The sequence below is a fragment of the Apus apus genome, chromosome 2 (genome assembly GCF_020740795.1).
Source record: "Apus apus isolate bApuApu2 chromosome 2, bApuApu2.pri.cur, whole genome shotgun sequence".
Taxonomy (NCBI): domain Eukaryota; kingdom Metazoa; phylum Chordata; class Aves; order Apodiformes; family Apodidae; genus Apus; species Apus apus.
In genome coordinates, this window is record NC_067283.1 from 154,974,323 (window position 1) to 154,992,459 (window position 18,137).

General features: G+C 44.3%; 1 protein-coding gene across 10 annotated transcripts in view; it reads left to right on the forward strand.

Moving 5' to 3' along the window:
• ADGRB1 (adhesion G protein-coupled receptor B1) overlaps positions 1–18,137 on the forward strand; it is a 286,572-nt gene that overhangs the window by 206,836 nt on the left and 61,599 nt on the right. For all 10 annotated transcript variants that reach the window (XM_051612439.1, XM_051612442.1, XM_051612443.1 and 7 more), the window contains 2 exons: positions 9,429–9,532; positions 17,130–17,232. In XM_051612439.1, the coding sequence (XP_051468399.1) occupies positions 9,429–9,532; positions 17,130–17,232 (207 nt within the window). The remainder of the gene's footprint in view (positions 1–9,428; positions 9,533–17,129; positions 17,233–18,137) is intronic.

Consider the following 18,137-nt stretch of genomic DNA (forward strand, 5'->3'; position numbering starts at 1 on the left):
GTGCCTCTTTGAGATCACTGTTCCAGGGACAAAGAATAAGCAGCAGTAGCCAGCTGTGTATTGCACTAGGTGGGTGGAAACATCTCATGGGCTCTTCAGGTTGCAATGGGAATAAAGCTGTTTTTATCATAATGAGTGTACATATCCTCTACTAAATGGCTGAAATCCCTTCGCCTCCTTTTCAGAGACAAGCTCTATCCAATGAGTTCCTGGAGGCCTCTGAGGACTGATAATGAGCTGGAGACATATTTTACTTCAAGGTTTTGGTTGAACCCTAGTTCAGGTCAGGAGCCATTGCCAGAGCAGGGTTCTTCAGTGGCTGAACAGGGAGAGGTGGAAAGCTCTGCCTGCATCCTAGAGGAGAAAAATCACATCTGCAAAGGGAATGAATGAAGGCAGGGATTAAGAGGTGTTTAACAGATGGCTTGTGCAGTCTTTGCTCAAGTTTTCACAGCCTGTGTTTTGGACAAAGCTTTTTCTTAAGGACTGGTTTTTAACAAGAAGCGATTCTAGAAGGAGAAAAAGAAGACAGCCATTTGCTGTCCACAGTGGCAGGCAGCTGGTGGTATGAGCATCTTTGGCAGAAATCTACTTCATAGAATCATAGAATTGTAAAATCATCAAGGTTGGAAAAGACCTTCAAGATCATGAAATCCAACTGTCCACCCTACAGCCTCCTTGACCACTAAACCATCTTATGAAACACCATGTCTACCCCTTTTTTGAACATCTCCCAGGATGGTGCCTCCACCTCCTCCCTGGGCAGCCTGTTTCAATGCCTCATCACTCTTTCAGAAAAGTATTTTTTTTCCTAATATCCAACCTGAACCTCCTTTGGCACAACTTGACCCCATTTCCTCTTGTCCTATTGCTAGTCACCAGGAAGAAGAGGCCAACACCCACCTCACTACAACCTCCTTTCAGGTAGATGTAGAGAGCAATGTCTCCCTTCAGCCTCCTCTTCTCCAGGCTGAACAGCCCCAGATCCCTCAGCCTCTTCTCATAGGGCCAGTTCTCCAGACCCCTAATCACCTTAGTTGCCTTTCTCTGCACCCTCTCCAGCACCTCAGTGTCCTTCCTATGCTGTGGACCCCAAAACTGCACCCAGTGCTCGAGGTGCAGCCTCACCAAGGCTGAGTAGAGAGGGTCAGGATCACCTCCCTGGTCCTGCTGGTCACACTATTCCTGATGGAGACCAGGATGGTGTTGGCCTTCTTGGCCACCTGGGCACACTGCCAGCTCATGTTCAGCCAGCTGTCATTCAGCACCCCCAGGTCCCTCTCTGCTGGGCAGCTCTCCAGCCACTCCTCCCCAAGCCTGTAGTGCTGCTGTGGGTTGCTGTGGCCAAAGTGCAGGACCCAACATTTGGCCATATTGAAACTCATGCCATTGGTCTTGGCACAGTGATCAAGCCTGTCTAGATCCCTCTGCAGAGCCTCCCTGCCTTCAAGCAGATTGACACTTCCACCCAACTTAGTGTCATCTACAAACTTACTAAGGTTACACTCTATCCCTTCATCCAAGTCATCAATAAAAACATTAAATAAGAGCAACCCCAGCACTGACCCTGGGGAGCACCACTCGTGACTTCCAAATATCATGGCCTCAGATGTACCCTCACTCCTCAGCTAGGTCTTTCCCAAAGGCAGGATGTAGGGGCATGGTGAAGACAAACATTGCCCATGCTGTGGAGAGAGCTGCCAGTCTGGCATCACTCATCAGCATGACACTGATGAAGTAAAACAAACAGTGATCTGTTTTGGAGTAATTTGGTGAAATGCTGTTGCCTGGCATGGAACCAAAATACTGCTTAAGTCAGGATAAACACAGTCTGGATGCCACCCTCATTTTCCATTCCCAGACTGCCATGGAGTTATTTTATTTTAACTGTATGTAAATCTCACCACATTTCTCTTTAAGGTGCTCAGCACTGCTGCTGTGAAGTTACTAGAGATGAGGGCACACTTGTGGAACCAGGGCAAGATGGGTAGTGCAAGAACCAACTTGCAAATCAGTTACAGACACTTACATCCTGGCTTGTATCAGGAATGGTGTGGCCAGCAGGAGCAGGGAGGTGATTCTTCCCCTGCACACAGCACTGGGGAGGCCTCACCTCGAGTCCTGGGTGCAGTTCTGGGCCCCTCACTTCAAGAAGGATCTTGAGGTGCTGGAGCAGGTCCAAAGGAGACAAATGGGCTGGTGAAGGGACTGCAGGGAAAGTCTTATAGGGAGAGGCTGAGGGAGCTGGGGTTGTTTAGCCTGGAGAAGAGGAGACTCAGGGGGGACCTTCTCACTCTCTTCACCTACCTGAAGGGAGGTTGTGGTCAGGTGGGGTTGGGCTCTTTTTCCAGGCAACCAGCAACAAGACAAGAGGGCCTGGCCTGAAGCTGCTCCAGGGGAGGTGTAGATTGGATATCAGGAAGCACTTCCTCATTGGGAGGGTGATTAGACATTGGAATGAACTTCCCAGGCTGAAAAAAAAATCTTACCATATGCATGAAAAACAAAGATTTAGAAACCAGACACACTGTCTGGCCAGCTGACAAACAGTTAAGCCAAAAGCTCTCTCCTCTCTCTCTTCTCTCTCCTCCATACCTTTCCATGTTAATATTGTCCTGACGTAGTTCTAGGAGCCCCCTAAGGCATTTACACGTATCAGAAATCTAAGCTGAATTAAGCTTTGGAAGAGAGATGGAGAGCAGTATTACTCTTTTCCATTTCCAGGGGTTCAAAATAGGCCCCTAAGAAATTGAAACCAGTGTTTGCAGTGTAAAGCAGATTGCCTGAGAGGACTTTGAAAAGATTGGCTTAAGCCACATGTACACAGTTGACCTGCAGGCAAGCTGGGAATAAACCCCCTCATGCCTTCTCTTGCAGTCCCCATGGCTGGCATGCTGGTTCCCAAACTGCAGCTCACTGGTGCAAACTGGCTCATGGCTACTCATCACAGCCCCATTAAACTGTAAATTCCTTTTCTTGGTCAGGCAAAGTGCAATGGGAAAGGGGTGGGAAGGGAATAGTGTTTTGTAGATAGTGACAGTAGGCTGTTCAGTGAAAATATTTGGTAACAGCAACCTGGGCAGGAGGACAGTGGTCCTTAGAATTATGATGAGCCTGATTCAACCCTCCTTGATACCAGGCCTAGAAATGGGGGCACTGAGAGTGCAGTCTGGTAGTTGAAAGAGCAGCAGGAAGCTGACCATGGTGTTGGCCACTGGCAGGTAGATAATGTGCACTGTTAACTCCTGTAATTCCCTGCCAGTCTGGAGGAAATTATCCTGACAGTTCCTATTAAGAGTGGCTGTGTCACCACTCTCTGCCCTGAGAGCTTCAAGACTGTTCACTAAACACAGATTGCCATGTTGTATCTTGAGAGCAGACTCAATACTGAATGAAGAGTTAACAATTGTTAATAAATAGAAGCACATTAAGTTGTCTCTCTGGGTGATTTTTGTGTACAGTAATTACACAGAATTGCCTGTTAGACTGGCCAAATGACATAAAAGGGGCCATCAGCTCCACAAATGTGTTCCTGATAATGGGTGACTATTAGCTTTGACACAAGAAGCCTGTGGTTATGCTATGAAGGAAGCAAAACAAGTTCCTCTGGATCTGTCTTGCACTGACACGGGCTGAGCTAGGGAGGATGTTGTGTTGTTTCAGAAAGAAGTTGTGAAGAAATAATTTATTAATGATGCTACTTAACAATCCGCATGCAGGGGTCTCAAAGCCCTCCTCAGAAGTTGGAAGACAGGGAAGAGAAGGCTCTGGGGAGACCTTGTTTTGGTCTTCAATATATAAAGTGTCATAAAGAAATATGGAGAAAGGCTTTTTATCAGATTTTGGTCCTGATAGTTATATATCTCCATAATTGTTTCTATGGTGCTATGCTTTGGATTTCTGATGAAAACAGTGTTGGTAACACAGAGATGTTTTCGTTCTTGCTGACAGTGCTTTACACAGCATCCAACCCCAGAATGTACTCAACTCTCCTCTGTATTCTTATAACATTGACATACACCCCTTTGTTGAGAAAGCTGTTCACTTTTGTGAGCACTGGTAAAAGTGTTATTTTCCAGCAGTTTTAAGAACCAGCTCTCTGCTTTGACAAGAATTGTCCAACCAGGAAAATCAATACAATATGACTTAAAAAACTTCTTGAGAATCATGAAAAGCCTCTAGGTCAGTGGCACAGTAAACTTGTTCCTAAGCAATTTTTGGAGTGAATCACATGGTCCAGTTCTTTGTCAGAAGAGGGGAGTGAGACTCATTGTTTTGAGCTCGTGACCCACTAGGAGAGAGGTAGAAAGAGCTGGAATTGCTTGGTCTTGCAAAAACAAATGTAAGGGAGAATCTAATCACAACCTACAGGTACCAGTGGGGCTATTATAAAAAATATAAAACAAAACTCTCACTTGTGCTTGATGGTTTAACAAGGGGAACAGCCACAAGCTGTAGCTTGGGAGGTTCACGTACGACCTCAGGAAAAACCCAGTCACTAGGAGAATGATGTAGCTCTGAACTGTCACCAGAAGGATGGGAGCTCTCCATCCTTGAGAATTTCCAAGGCTCATCTAGGCAAAACATGGCCAGCCTTACCTGATGTTAGTGATAGTCTCACTCCAAGCAGTAAATTCAATCAGAAAGCTCTAGATGCCCCATACAACCAGTATTTTTTGTAATTTTCTACCTTAGTGAGTCTTTAATTTCAAACATGCAGGATGTCAAGCTCAAGGCAACCATTTTGAATAGCAAACACATCTCAAAAAACAAAGTCCAGCAGCCCAAATTCCAAACTTGTATGTCTATGCTTAATTTGGGGGCAAATGAAATATTTTTTACTTTATTACTATGATGCTGTATCTACAAAGACTTTGTTCAGCCATTCTCAGTACCAAGGATGGAAAAAGCACAAAGAGCAGCTTGCTTGTAAGGTCTCAGGCAAACTGCATGGCATTAAGAAATACCATTTTTGAATTTGTTCTAATTGGAGCCTGTTTGACCCTGGAGCAAGAACAGAATAATGGAACAAGCACAACTCGAATCAAGTCACTTTTCACGGTGTTGTGCAGAAAGTAAGAGAAGGAAAGAGAGGAATGTAGAGAATGTGAAGTGGGGAGACCCAGACAGATGCATTAAGAGCCAGAAGAAAAGGCAGAGTATGTCATGGAAAATGGCTAAAGGAAAAGAGGAAAGAAGACAAAAGAGAGAGAAAAAAATAGGGAGAAAGGCAGGGAAGGAAATAGAAAAGAAGGAAGCACAGTGAAATTGTAAAGAAAAGGAGAGTCCTTCTACCCTGCTAGGCAGAATGATGGGGTGGTAGGACAATGTGCAGCCCCAGGCAACAGCACTTGTTATTTCCATCCTAGCTGATGTCATTGATTGCTTCTCTCCTCCCTTGTCATGTTTGGTGACAGAATTGCAGAACTTGAGACTCAGAGCAACCTCCTCTGTTCCTGCTTGGCCCAGTTGTTTGGACTGGAGAAGAGAAGACTCCAGGGAGACCTCATAGCAGCCTTTCAGTACCTGAAGGTGGCCTACAGGAAAGCTGGAGAGGGACTTTTTGCAAGGGCTTGTAGTGGGAGAACGAGGGTTAATAGATTAAAACTGGAAGAGGGAGATTTATGTTAGACATTAGTAAGAAGTAGAAGTGTTCAAGTCCAGGTTGGATGAGGCTTGGAGAAACCTGGTCTAGAGGGAGGTGTCCCTGCCCATGGCAGGGGGATTGAAACTAGATGATCTTGAAAGGTCTTTCCAACCCAAACCATTCCGTGATTCTACGATTCTGTGATCTCCAACTGTTCATGGCTTTATCTGTGTTTCAGTGTGCTTCTTGATGGCACTGGCCAGGAGACACAGGGAGGTGGTGCAGGACAGGCCATCTGGGACTGTCTCCAGTCGAAGCAGGTGGAGACCCTGTTCCTAACCTGTTTTTGGAGACAACCAGTTTCCTTGTCTGTGGTGCCTGGAAACACATAGGACTGCTTTCCATCTTACCTTAAGAACACCTTCCTTTTTATCAGTATTTCTTTTCACACCAACCTTGCTTTTACCCCTTTGTTTTCTTCCTGAGGAATTTTCCTTGCAAACCTCAGATCCTGCAATACCAGACCACCTTCTGTCAGGGGGTTTAATTAGTCAGAAGAAATAAAACAAATGATGCTTCATTTGCCAAAGGGAAGAAGTGGGGGAGGGGAAAAGGAAGACGGGGAGGGCAGAGAAACCTTAATAACAAAGAAAGAAAACAGAATCATAAGCTACATGGGCCTTTAGGATACTGCCAAGAGAGTGAGCTCCTGCTCTTATGGCAGCAAATGGTTTTTATAGTTATCCACTCTCATAATGCCAACAGAAAACCCATCAGGGCTGGACTATCCATCTGTCCTACATGGGTGCAGATCACCAAGAAGGAGATGCAGATCAGTCTTTTCTTTATGGGGAGGGCTGCAGACACCAGCTATTACCCACAAGTCTGGCTTCCACTTGGCCAGTTGTCATTTGTGTAATCATTTGTCAGTGAGCAAACATCTGACCTAGGAATGGTCCAGTACATGAAACCTCTTCACTTAGCTGATGGAAGATCTAGGAGGGGGTTAAGGGTGATGTGGGATAGGGAAGAGGGTGAAAAGACCTGAGGTTGTTGAGGGTAGAGGGATGTCAGAAAGGATGTGGAAGGGAGGGGAGTTAGGACTACTCTGTTGGAGATACAGGGATGTAGTCTGCCCATGTCTGAACATCCAAACTCCATTTTGTCAGTTGCTCTTGGACGGTTTAGGAATGAGTTGTGTGTTGGACCTTTTTTTGCTTGAATGGAGCTCCTCCCCCACTTTTATCCAGTTGCCCATGACAAGTCAGTGAAATGAGACCTACTTAAATCAAATGTCACAATCGATGCTCATCCCAGGCCACCGTTTGTGCGATGTGAACTCGTGTTGCCGTAAGGAGGGAGCAGGGAGAGAAAAGGGGTTGGGAGTGAGCATGGAATGAGCAAGCAAAGACCAATCCATGCCTGAGTAGTTTGTGCTTTGCAGTGCCTTCATCACGACCTCGTATCTCTAGGGTGGGACAGGGCTGTTGCTCACCTGGGTTATGCAGGAGGAGAGACAAAGGTGGCAAACGGAGAAGCTGTGCCTTTATACTGTAGAGTTCATCTCTCTCCCACCCCCTACCCCAGTGCTTGACTAAATCAGGAGCTTCTATTCCCAAAGACAAAGTCCCTTTTACACTTCTATTTATAAGAAGGAGGATACAATATTTTAGCATTCATAGTGCCTGGAATATATCCAATTTAGATTTTGTTTGATGAGAGATGAATCAAAATGTTGATATTATAATTGAAATTTCTTTCTGTTTACCTAGCTTCCAAAAAACCTTCCACACATGTTTGGCAGGAGTAAATTCTCAGGGTGGGAATACAGTCATATGATTTGATGTTAAAAATCGCAGTGATCCAAGTCTCTGTAGAAGTTTAGAAGAAGAACCCCCATGTGAGCTAGAATATTTTCCATGAGCACTTTGGGAAGTGGAGGGAGATGCAGGACCTTGGTGGATGGATTAGTGAGGTCCAGTGCCATGTGCCATTTCTGCACAATTGCTGGTAGTTAAAAAGGCTGAGATATTGCCTGACATCCAGTTCCATAATTTCAGCAAGTTGAATTAGGATCAGGATCCAAAACCTTTGCACATATAGTGTAGTTTTGGAGAATTCTATGCCTCCTCAGGGTGCTCCTTTTGGTATTAATGCCAGTTGAACATTCAAGCCATGTGTCAAGAATTCAAGATGTGTCACTAAATTTTGTCTCATATCCCCTAAGCTCTTGTACCAGCCTTCCCAATAGCTCCTCTGGGGTTCACTGCAATGGTATGGTGAAAGTTTTGCTCTTCATTAATTTCGCCCAATGAGAATCAAAATGTGAGAGGTGCCCTTGATCAAAAGATGCAAGTCAGGAGGCTTTTCCTAAGCCTTTCAAACTTCTGGAACAATTTAGTGTAGATCTCTGCATATCAGAATTGTTTGTCTCTTCGTCATGGTGGGCTTTGTGGAGTAAACCTGTACTGACAACAGGTCTTGAGTCAGTGGACACAAACTTGCTTTGCCCATGTATTGAGCTGGCCAGACTCCATACAAGCAGAGCACTGAGACTTGCCTGATATATTTTGGTTTGCAGAAGGCTCAGTAGCCTGGAACAGAGCTGCAGTAGCCTCAGCTTCGTGGCATCCCACTGATTGGAGTTTTAGGTTGAGCAGCCTCATGCCTGCCAACAAAAAAGAGTAGACAATTCCGTAGAGGAATGCCTATTCCACTCCCAAATTTGTGCCTAATTGTATTTTTTCCCCTCTGCTATCCTCTTTCTGTGTCAGAAACCATCTCATCTCCATGGCTGTAGCACCAGGTTTTGGGACTATGCCAATCTAATGACAACCTTGACTGTGCTCCCACACCCTTGCATTCTGCCTAATCACTCTAAATTGAGGGTTCTGATATGTCTGCTGCATGGTGGGTCTCTGCTTGTCTACCTTCATGCCAGCAGAGACCACTGATGTGGAAGTGAGAAACATGCCAGGAAAAGGTCTGATGCAGAGAAAACCACGTGGGTTCCAAACATTCACTCTAAGCTGAGAATAGGGGGAGTTTAGCACTACGGGTCTGGCATGTGATGGCCAGTGACACAGGTAGTCCCAGTGATGGAGAGGACTAGATTAGGAGAGGTTATAGTATTTGTGTCTGTTCTTGGTGTTGCAAGAGCTAATGATCTGCAGATTTTCGGTGTTCAGGCAGGAAAGAACAACCATTCTACACCAGCATTTCCAGTGAGGAGCCCTGCATAGAAATAAATACCCTGTGTAGTAAAGTACAAGTAGTGAAATGATGGCTGGTATGACTGGATGTTGGGTCACTGTGGAGGTTATGCATTTTATTTTTCTTTTGCTTCATCTCCTCCTTTCCAGATGGAGTTTGGAGTTGGTGGAAGATTTTCATCTTCTTTTCATCCATCAGCTTTCATCACCACTATTCCCAGAAGAGCTCATTTGTAATTGCTCTAACATAGGCACTACCTTCTGCTATTGCTTCATTAATTATCTTCAAAGTTTCAGACTGGATATGAAGGACCTGATCCTCCTCTTGCAACCCGTGCTTTTTACACACCTGCCTTGCCATGGATATCAGAGTTGTTACCCAGACTTAACACTGGTGTGTGTGAGAGCAGAATCAGGTCCAAAAAAGGACTGGGTCAACCAAAAATAGATCCTGGTCTTCTTTCCTCTTTATTTATATATGTGCAGTGCAATGTAAAGGGCAGGTGAGTTGACATACAGACATTTAGGATGAAAGCTCTTGCCATGAGTTTTAGCTGGTAGCATTTGCTGAGCAGCTTCTTTTTCTTTTTTTTAATTTTTTTTTTAATGTCTTACTTTCTCTCTTTCAGAACATGGAAAAGGTGCTGGTTCCTTCTGTCACCTTAATTGTAGGCTGTGGAGTATCTTCGCTGACACTTTTGCTGTTGATTATCATTTATGTCTCTGTTTGGAGGTATGGCTTTCATTCTTTTCTCATCTTGTTGGGGAAAGCAACTGTCTCTTGATCTACTCGGATCCTGGAGTTTTTACTCTCCTGTTTTGGGTGTCTGGTGCCTGAGAAAGAATGGTTTTATTATGAGTGGGTCCTGCAAAAAGTCATCGTGGTGGCTTAGCTGGCATTATTCTTTCCTTTTAGTGCCAGAGAAATTAGTAGAGTGAAATTAGTGCCATGACCTCATGTAGTTGCTTTGTTTCATTGTGAAAAGCTGTGCAATGTTTAAGATGCCTTCTTATACCCCAGGAAACCTTATTTGTGGAGGTGGACATTCACTGTCTCCTGGCAGGCAGACTGCTTCTAAGTATTCCCAGTTGGGTCCTTTATAACATTAAAAAATCCACGACCTGTTATGACACCATCTGGCCTGAAGAAATGTCAGCTCTTTTCAGTAACTTAAGGATGATAATCCACATGGTCTAAATGACTCTCCACCCTCTTAGCTTCGTTCTGCCTTTAGCTTCAGATGCATATGGGATTTCTTGGTACATCCCATTGCAGAGGGCTTCTGTACACCTATAAGCAGGTTGGGTGTAACCCTAGATTTTATCATTTATAGAGGCTGAAGTGGTTTTGTAGAAAAATTTAACTGAACAAACACCCACACTGGCCCATGCCCCTGTTAGATACATCTTGGTGGACTGTGTAAGTTGGAGGACATGAGGTGTGCAAGGGATTCTCCCTCCAAACTGCATTGAATAAGGTCTGTTTACACTACAAGTCCCACACCTTTCCTAAACCCATGGAAAACATGCTGAGAGCTTCATGACTCTGAATTAAACACAAGAAAGAAAATCAGAACCAGGTGAATAACCATGAAACTGAAATGGCCACAGAGAATATACTGTTTGGAAATGATGATTGGTGATCCTTTGGGGAGATGGGGTCAGTCTGAGGCTCCAATTTTGTCAAATGTTTCTTCTTAGTAGGGAGGAAAAGGTAAATTCAATCAAAAGTTGTGATCGAGAGAACTTTTTCTATCCTTTGGTAGAAGAAGGAAACAAGTGGGTAAAGAATGAGCAAAAATGTATCTTTTTTGTTGATACTGTGACAGTGCATAGTGGCTGGTTAATTATGGCAAGTGCTCTGAGCTGAAGACTGATCATAACAACATTTATCTAGAACTCAGGTTTTTCCGTGCCTGGGGTATCATTGGATGTGCTCAAGTCCTTGTCCTCTCCTGCTTTTCCTCAGGCTGGGCAGCACTGGGCAGCGCTGGTAGGTGACTTACTGGTGTCACTGGTGTCAGGATCAAGTGGAAAGTTAGGACAGAGGGGTAAAGAGCAAGTGTTCGAGCCTCACCCTCTCTTTCCTATCAGAAGCAACTTCAGGATCTGAAACCCAAGTTTAGACATGAGGTTGAATCTGTTTGGAGCATGCCAGAGTCATTTGGAATAACATGATGCGTTTTTTTCCAGGAATGTGCCCCTCAATATTTACTGTTATTGAGGACAGTAAAGTTAATTGCCCACCCTGTTTAATTTCTCATTCCAGCCTTTGTGTTATGCCTATGCCCAAAATTATCAGCATGAATGGGGGGAAATGTTTATGGGAGGCTTGAATGGGCATTTCTGAGCTAGCCAAGGATGAACAAGCATTTCCAAGTGATCCTGAGACCAGCTATATCTTGATTAAAGGACTCTCTATCCTAAGTCTCTTTGTGTAAATATTTGTAAAGCATGGTCAAGTGATCTCTGGAATTTCTCTTTGGTGCGCTGAGTTTGTTTCATTTCTTCTCTGTAGATCATGTTTTCATGTTTTCTAAACTTCACAGCATTCCTGTTGCTGAGCCCCGAGCACTCTGTGTGTCCTTTTTATTTTAGGCATAGCTGCTGGACATGAATGTGCTGTCCTATTAATGGTCTCAGGAACATCCTATTCAAGTCAACATTATGTCCTGGGTCCCATTTTGCTTTGCTTTAGATATTATATAGTCTGATAAACAACAGCTGGAGGAATGCTCAGAAGTAGTATCAGCAGTGTTATTCCAGCTGTTGTCACTAAAATACAGGAGCCATATCAAAGTGGTTCTTTTTCACTGTGCAGAGGAGAAAATCTTCATGCCTTAGCTGCCTGGTCTTCTGTGGAGAGCACTCACCAGAGCTCAGCTGTTTCAGGGAGCTTTGGCTGAGAGATTTCCCATTCAGACCTCTGGACAAAGGCATCTGGGGCATGCATACATAGGCTCAGCTTGAGTATGAAACACTTCTGATGAATAGGCTCACTGAGGCTGACAATCTGGAAACTTTCCCAGGATTTTGCCCAGCTTAGGGTTTGTTTATACATGGGAAGCAGAAAGAAAGGGCAGGAGAGAAAGAGGGAAAGGAACATGATGAAGAAAAGGGGGTAAAGTGAAAGGGAGTTTGATCCCAGCTTTGGACTGGGTATCAGAGAGAAAATGAATTGACCTGCCTCTTCCCATTCAAAACCCTCAAATAATGGTTGCTTCTCAGTGGCACCTACTCAGGGATTGGCATGAGTGGCATGAGCTTTTTGATGCAAGCAATCACTTCAGACACAGCCAATTTGGCACAGTCCCATTGAAAACTGGACGTTGTTTCTGGTTGACGGCTGTTGGTGGCCTGTTGGTGGACTCACTCCAATTCCCAGTAGACAGATGGCTGCAGAAATTCTGCTGCAGATGGTGCATCTCTGGCCTTATTAGCAGCCTTAACAAGAGAGGTTAGTGACACAGTGGGCCATGGATGTGGAGTGACCTTGTTACATCTCGGCAGTGGCTGGCCTGGGTCACAGCTGGAGACACGACCTGTGTGTGGGCCACGTGCTCCACCACCATGTGGAAAAGAGGAAGAATGGGAATAAGAAAAAAAAAAACAAAAACATTTCCCTCTTGAAAACTGGCATGAAAATGAGAAAACAGTGAGACAAGGAACTATTCAAGGGTCAGAGCAGGTGAAATCACTTAGTGCTGTGTTTCTCTCCACTTTGGTTCATATAATTCCATTTAAGCAGCGACCTGATGTGGTGGCTTGTCAGGAGTGCTCCAATGTGTTTTCCATCCCTGAACTCATCGTGGTTCAACAGTTTCTGGAGTCAGTGACCTTTCCATAGCATGGAGATCGATGCTTGCTATCGAGCAGCTCTTCCACCAGCCCATCAGCATGTGGGGCACAGCAGACCTTTTTTTGCTGGTGGCAGCTGGATGAATCTCTGCAAAATATCAGTGTGAGCTTTTCTCACTCCCTGCCCATCAAAGCCTGAGGATTGATTTGGTGGTTGTCAATGAGCTCTCAAGGGGCTTTTAACACTTGCTTTAGACCCAGAAGCTCTGGATGAGGTGCTTGGTGGCCCAGGTGGGAGGTAGCAGGAATGAATAAATGGCTGCACAGAGAGGAATGGGTGTAAAAGAGGTGAGAAAGTAGGAGTGATTCAGCATTTGCAGAGAGGGAGTATAATGGGGACAGAGAAACAGGCTATGGGGTTTTCCCATCTTCTCCATCTGTCTCTGTTTTCACAGGGCTTCCCCACATCCTGCAGGACCCAGGCCAGAGCAGAAGTTCCCTAAATTTGCAGTGACATTTTCCTCTGCTTTGGTGGCTGAGTGAAGCATATTTTGATAAGTAGGCAGAGTCCACGTATGAGCCAAGGGGTGTGAGACAGCACCCTGGAATAGCTCTGCCTTTGCTGGAGATCTCTCCTCTGGTAAAACCCATCAAACCTGTGTTTATTCCCCTCTCTGCTATGAGATCCTGACTTCCTTGGCCAGAGGTTCTAGTAGTAGCCATGAATTATCTCTGTGGAACATCCTGTGCTGGAGAAGAAGTGGAAGACAAAAAGCAGGCAAGGCAAGAAGCTATCTTAGCATAAGAGGAAACTTGTGGTTGAGCTGAAACATAATAAACAAGTGTTTGGTAACCAGGTCAGGCTACCAAGGAGGGCTATGGAAGTATTGCCCAGAAATGCACTATTGAATTAGGAAGGTCAGACTTCAGCTGGATTTGAAACTGGTGTGGGATGTGAAAGGCATCAAAAAAGGTTCCTGTTGGTACATAAGCACCAAAGGATTACCCAGGAAAATGTTGGCCCAGTGTTGAATGGGGCAAGTAACCTAATGGAGAAGGAAATAGAAAAGGTGAAGGTACTCGGGGCCTTCATTGCCTTGTTCTGCTGACGAACTTTGTTCTTAGGCACCCAAGTTCCTGTTCCTAGTGACAGAGTCTGGGGAAGAAAATACTACACACCACTAAGGAAGAGGAAGCTGAGGAACATTTAAGTAAGCTGGAAATGTGCATCTCCATGGGATGGAGTACGATGCATTGAAAGTGTTCAGGGAGCTGGATGGTGTTAAAGCAGAGTCACTTTCTGTCATCTGGGCAGGTTCCTCATATCTGAAAGAAGGCAAAAGTTACATTTTTAAAAAGGGCAAAGATGAGGCTGCAGAGAACTGCTGGCTGGGCAGCCCACTCACTGCCCCTGGGAAGATTAAGGAGTAAGCAGTTACAAAGGTTATTTCCAGGCAAAGTGATAGACAAGGAAGCAATTGGGAATAGACAGTGCAGATTTATTGAGGGCAGATTGTGCCTGACTGACCTGTTTGCCTTTGAGATGGGATGATTGGTTACATGGGCACTGGAGAGAAGTGGGTGTTCAATACTTTGACATTACAGAGGCCTTTAATGCAGCCTCCCATAGCATTCTTTGTATCCAGACCAGGGAACTGTGAACAGAATCGGTGTCTTCTAAGGTAGCTTAATAGCTGGATAGAGTTTGCATATGCATAAAAGGTCATAGATTTGAAGTCTATCCAGAAGTTGGTCACTAGTTGCATCTGTCATGGTTTGATACTAGACCAGATATTTTTTTAATGTCTTCTTTCACAACCTGGAGGATGAGGGCAGCAGGTTTGTGAATGGCACTAAATTGAGTGGAGTGACTAATATGCAGAAGAGCAAATCTACCATTCTGAAGGAGCTCAGCAAACTGAAGATATGGGCTGGAGAAATGGTACATCAAAGACAAATGCACAATCCTGCACCTGGGGCAAAATGACCACATGGAGTAGAATGGGCTGGGAACTGTCTGGCTTAGTAATGCCTCTGCAAGGAGGGTCCTGCAGGCAATGATTTGGACAGGAATCAGCAATGCACCCAGGCAGTACTGAAAGGCAATATTATATTGGGCTATATAGACAAGATTATAGCCAACAGGCCAAGGGATTTTATTATTCCCCTCTGCTTGACATTCTTGAGGCCACACCTGGGAAAACGTGCCCAATATTGGACACCTCCAATACAAAAGATTAAAAGCACATTAAAGCAAGTCCAGTGGATGCTTAGGGAGCTGGAGGACGTGATGTAAAATGAGGAAAAGGGAACAAGGCTTTGTTAGCTTGCAGAAGAGGAGGTTATTAAGAAGTCAGAGCAGTCAAACAACTTCTAGAGGTATACAAGGAAAGGTCTAGAGGCAACAGCTGCAGCAGGAAAAAAAAGAAACACAAAAAACCCACCAAAAACCAAAACCACGACAAAAAAAACAGACAACAAGAAAAAGGAAACCAAACAGCTGGATATAAATCTTTGCCTTGAGAGCTGTTAAGCATTGTAACAAGTCATCCAAGGGAGGTGGTGGAATTTCTGTTCTTCATGATTTTCAAAACTTGATTGGACAAGACCCTGAGTAACCTGATCTGATACTGAAAACAGGCTATTTTGGGGCAGAGGATTGGCCTGAGAACTTGGGAGGTTTTCCCCTAAATTATCCTGATTCTGTCATTCTACACATTGCCAACCCAAGTCATGTTCTTTGGAGGTTCAGGGATCCAGGGAACAGGATGGACTCTCCATTCATGAAGGGGAGCGTGGAAAAAGGAGAGATTTGTTTAAGGGGGGGGGGGAAATCTGAAGACAGATGGATTATCTTCACTTACACTCACACACAGACTATACTTATGGTCAACTCGTTTCTTACCTTTTTCTATCCTCCAGAAATTACTGAATAGAGACTTGATGTTTTGCTTCACACAATCTTAGATAGATTGATGGCTTAGTAGCCTCCAGCTAATGGAACAAGATCCAGGTGATCCACAGCTTTGTATTGAGCCCCAAGAAATGGGGAGATTCAGATCAGATTAGTCATGAAAGGAAACAAATGTTCATTTTGCAGGCAGGCCACCCAGTTTCTAGCTGAGGTGGAAGCCTGAATTTTGTAGTCTGTTACAGGGTTGAGTTTCAGAGAGAACTACCTATAAACCAGATTTCCAACAGAACCAGGATAAGTTTAGGTGGCTTTGTATCAGTGACTTTTTTTGTATCCAGGAAAATATATCCTCAATGTTCGTGTTTGTCTGAAGGTAAAGCTCAGAGGGAAGTTAAAATCAAAGTTTTTCAGGCTTCAGTAGGTCTAAAGCACAGATTTTCCCTTGGCAGAACACACACGTGCAGTAAACTCCTCATGCCCCCCTAGTCATGAACTCAGAACTCTGCAGCCAAAGCTTCACCACCTCACTCTTGCTAAAATTAGTTAATGAAATTAAACAGAAGTAGTTGATGTGATGGAATATAGGATTTAATCCTGCATTAGCCTCCAGGGATGAGCTGGTTGATTAATAGATCTGTGTCTAATTTCTATAAGCATCATCATCTACTCTGTAGTCACTTGGTATTCAGGCCGGGCTCTTGCTGAATCACTGAAGTAATTCACGTGTATGTTGATATGGCCAAGTCCTAAGTCAATGCCTGAAGACCTGAGCTTTTGCAATTCCCTTTTAATTTTATTAGGTACATAAAAAGTGCCTTCAAAGAAATTTTCCTCCATAGCCAGTGGTTTGAATTAATTGTCGTGCACATATCTCAGCAGCAAGCTGGTGCTGTGCTGCACTCTGCAAATCAGAAATGACTAATAGCTTGCTCCAACAAGGTGCTGAAGGCAACAGCTTCCTGACTTGGATCCCTAATGTCCCAGAACCACAGCTGCTGTTATGTCTTTGGCCTAGTTTTGAGAAGTGTTAAACCTCTTCATCTGTGAAGAAAAAAAACCCCACAAACCAAACAAAACCCGCAAAGAACCACAAATAATTCTTCATTCAGGATGGGTTTTTAGGTTAAACAAAGGGGAATGCTGAATCACAAACACTTTATTGTGAAGGTGCATGCATTCATAATCTGCTTTCATTGCCAGCATGCCTGTGGCTCTTCTTATTTGGGAATCTTCCCATGTGTTGCCTGTGTGTTTTCTTCTAAGCTCCTTCTCAAGTCCCCTTTCAAGTAAGCAGAACTGAAGAAGAATTGCAGCACTCAGTATTGTTTGAGGAGCAGCTCAGACTAGGAACCTGGCCCCTAATTTGTTGACTCATGCTCATAACTCCAGCTTTGATGGGGATGGTGGAGAGATCTGTGGGCTGAGCACTACACCCAAGCTCTCCCCCCTCGCTTTTGTCTGTTTAATGTACAAGATCTGCAGGAAATGGGCAATCTCTTACTATGGCCTTCTGTAGAGCCTGACCCAGTGCAACCTGCACCTGATTGATGCTTTTCAGAGGTAACATAATGCAAGTTGTAACGGGATGGTTCTCCCTTCCCCTCTTTTCTTGCTGCAGGTACATTCGCTCCGAGCGCTCTGTCATTCTTATCAACTTCTGCCTGTCCATCATCTCCTCCAATGCTCTCATCCTGATCGGACAGACCCAGACCAGGAATAAGGTAGGAGATCAGTTGGGTTTGCTTTGTTTGTTTGCTTTTCCCCCGATTTAACACCGAAATGATCTATGCAGGCAGCACTTCCTCATTTTTCCTCCATCTGTTAATTAGCAACATGTCAAAGACAGGACTAAATGGCAGATTTCAATTTTCTCTCTCTCTCTCTCTTTGATAATTTGTCAGCATCCTCGGGGCTTTGATTAAAACCAATGTGATATTTTTGAATATCTGCCTAGAGTAGCTGGCACATGGCACAGTAAAGAAACGTGGTTATTTGCAAGGCTTTAACCATTTTATTTTCCAAAAATTACCAAGGAAGACAGATTGAGAAAAGGCTTTAACAAAAAAATAAAAATAAAATCCAACATCTTGGCTTTGTGTTTATGACTCCAGCAACTTTCATACTCGGAGCTTAAAGCACTTGGCAGATGTTAACAAACACAGTCACAAAAAGCCACCTTTTTTGGGGGTAGGAAGTGTTGCCAGACATACTGTGCACACTGCAAGGGGCTGTGAGGGACTCACTGCAAATCACAGTGTGACTGGAGCAGTAAAAGCAAGACATAACATAGATTTTCAAGGCACATGCACTAATTGCCTTCCCACATTACAGACCCAACTGGAAAGGTATGTGTTGCCTGTGTGACCTCTCTCCAACTAAAATACTTTCAGTTTCCCCATTGGTGTCTGGCATAACAACTCACTGTTTGTTGCCAGTATTTTCCTGCTCTACATTTTCCCATCTCCCTAAGTGCTCCAACCAACCTAACTCTGCTAAGCAGAAAACAGAGACAAGAAATGTCCTCCACTACTCCTGCTGCCAAAGTCAAAATCAGAAGTCAAAATTTAGTTTTGAATTAATAGTAACCAGTGACCAGGCAGATTTTTTGAGCATCTACTATGGCAGC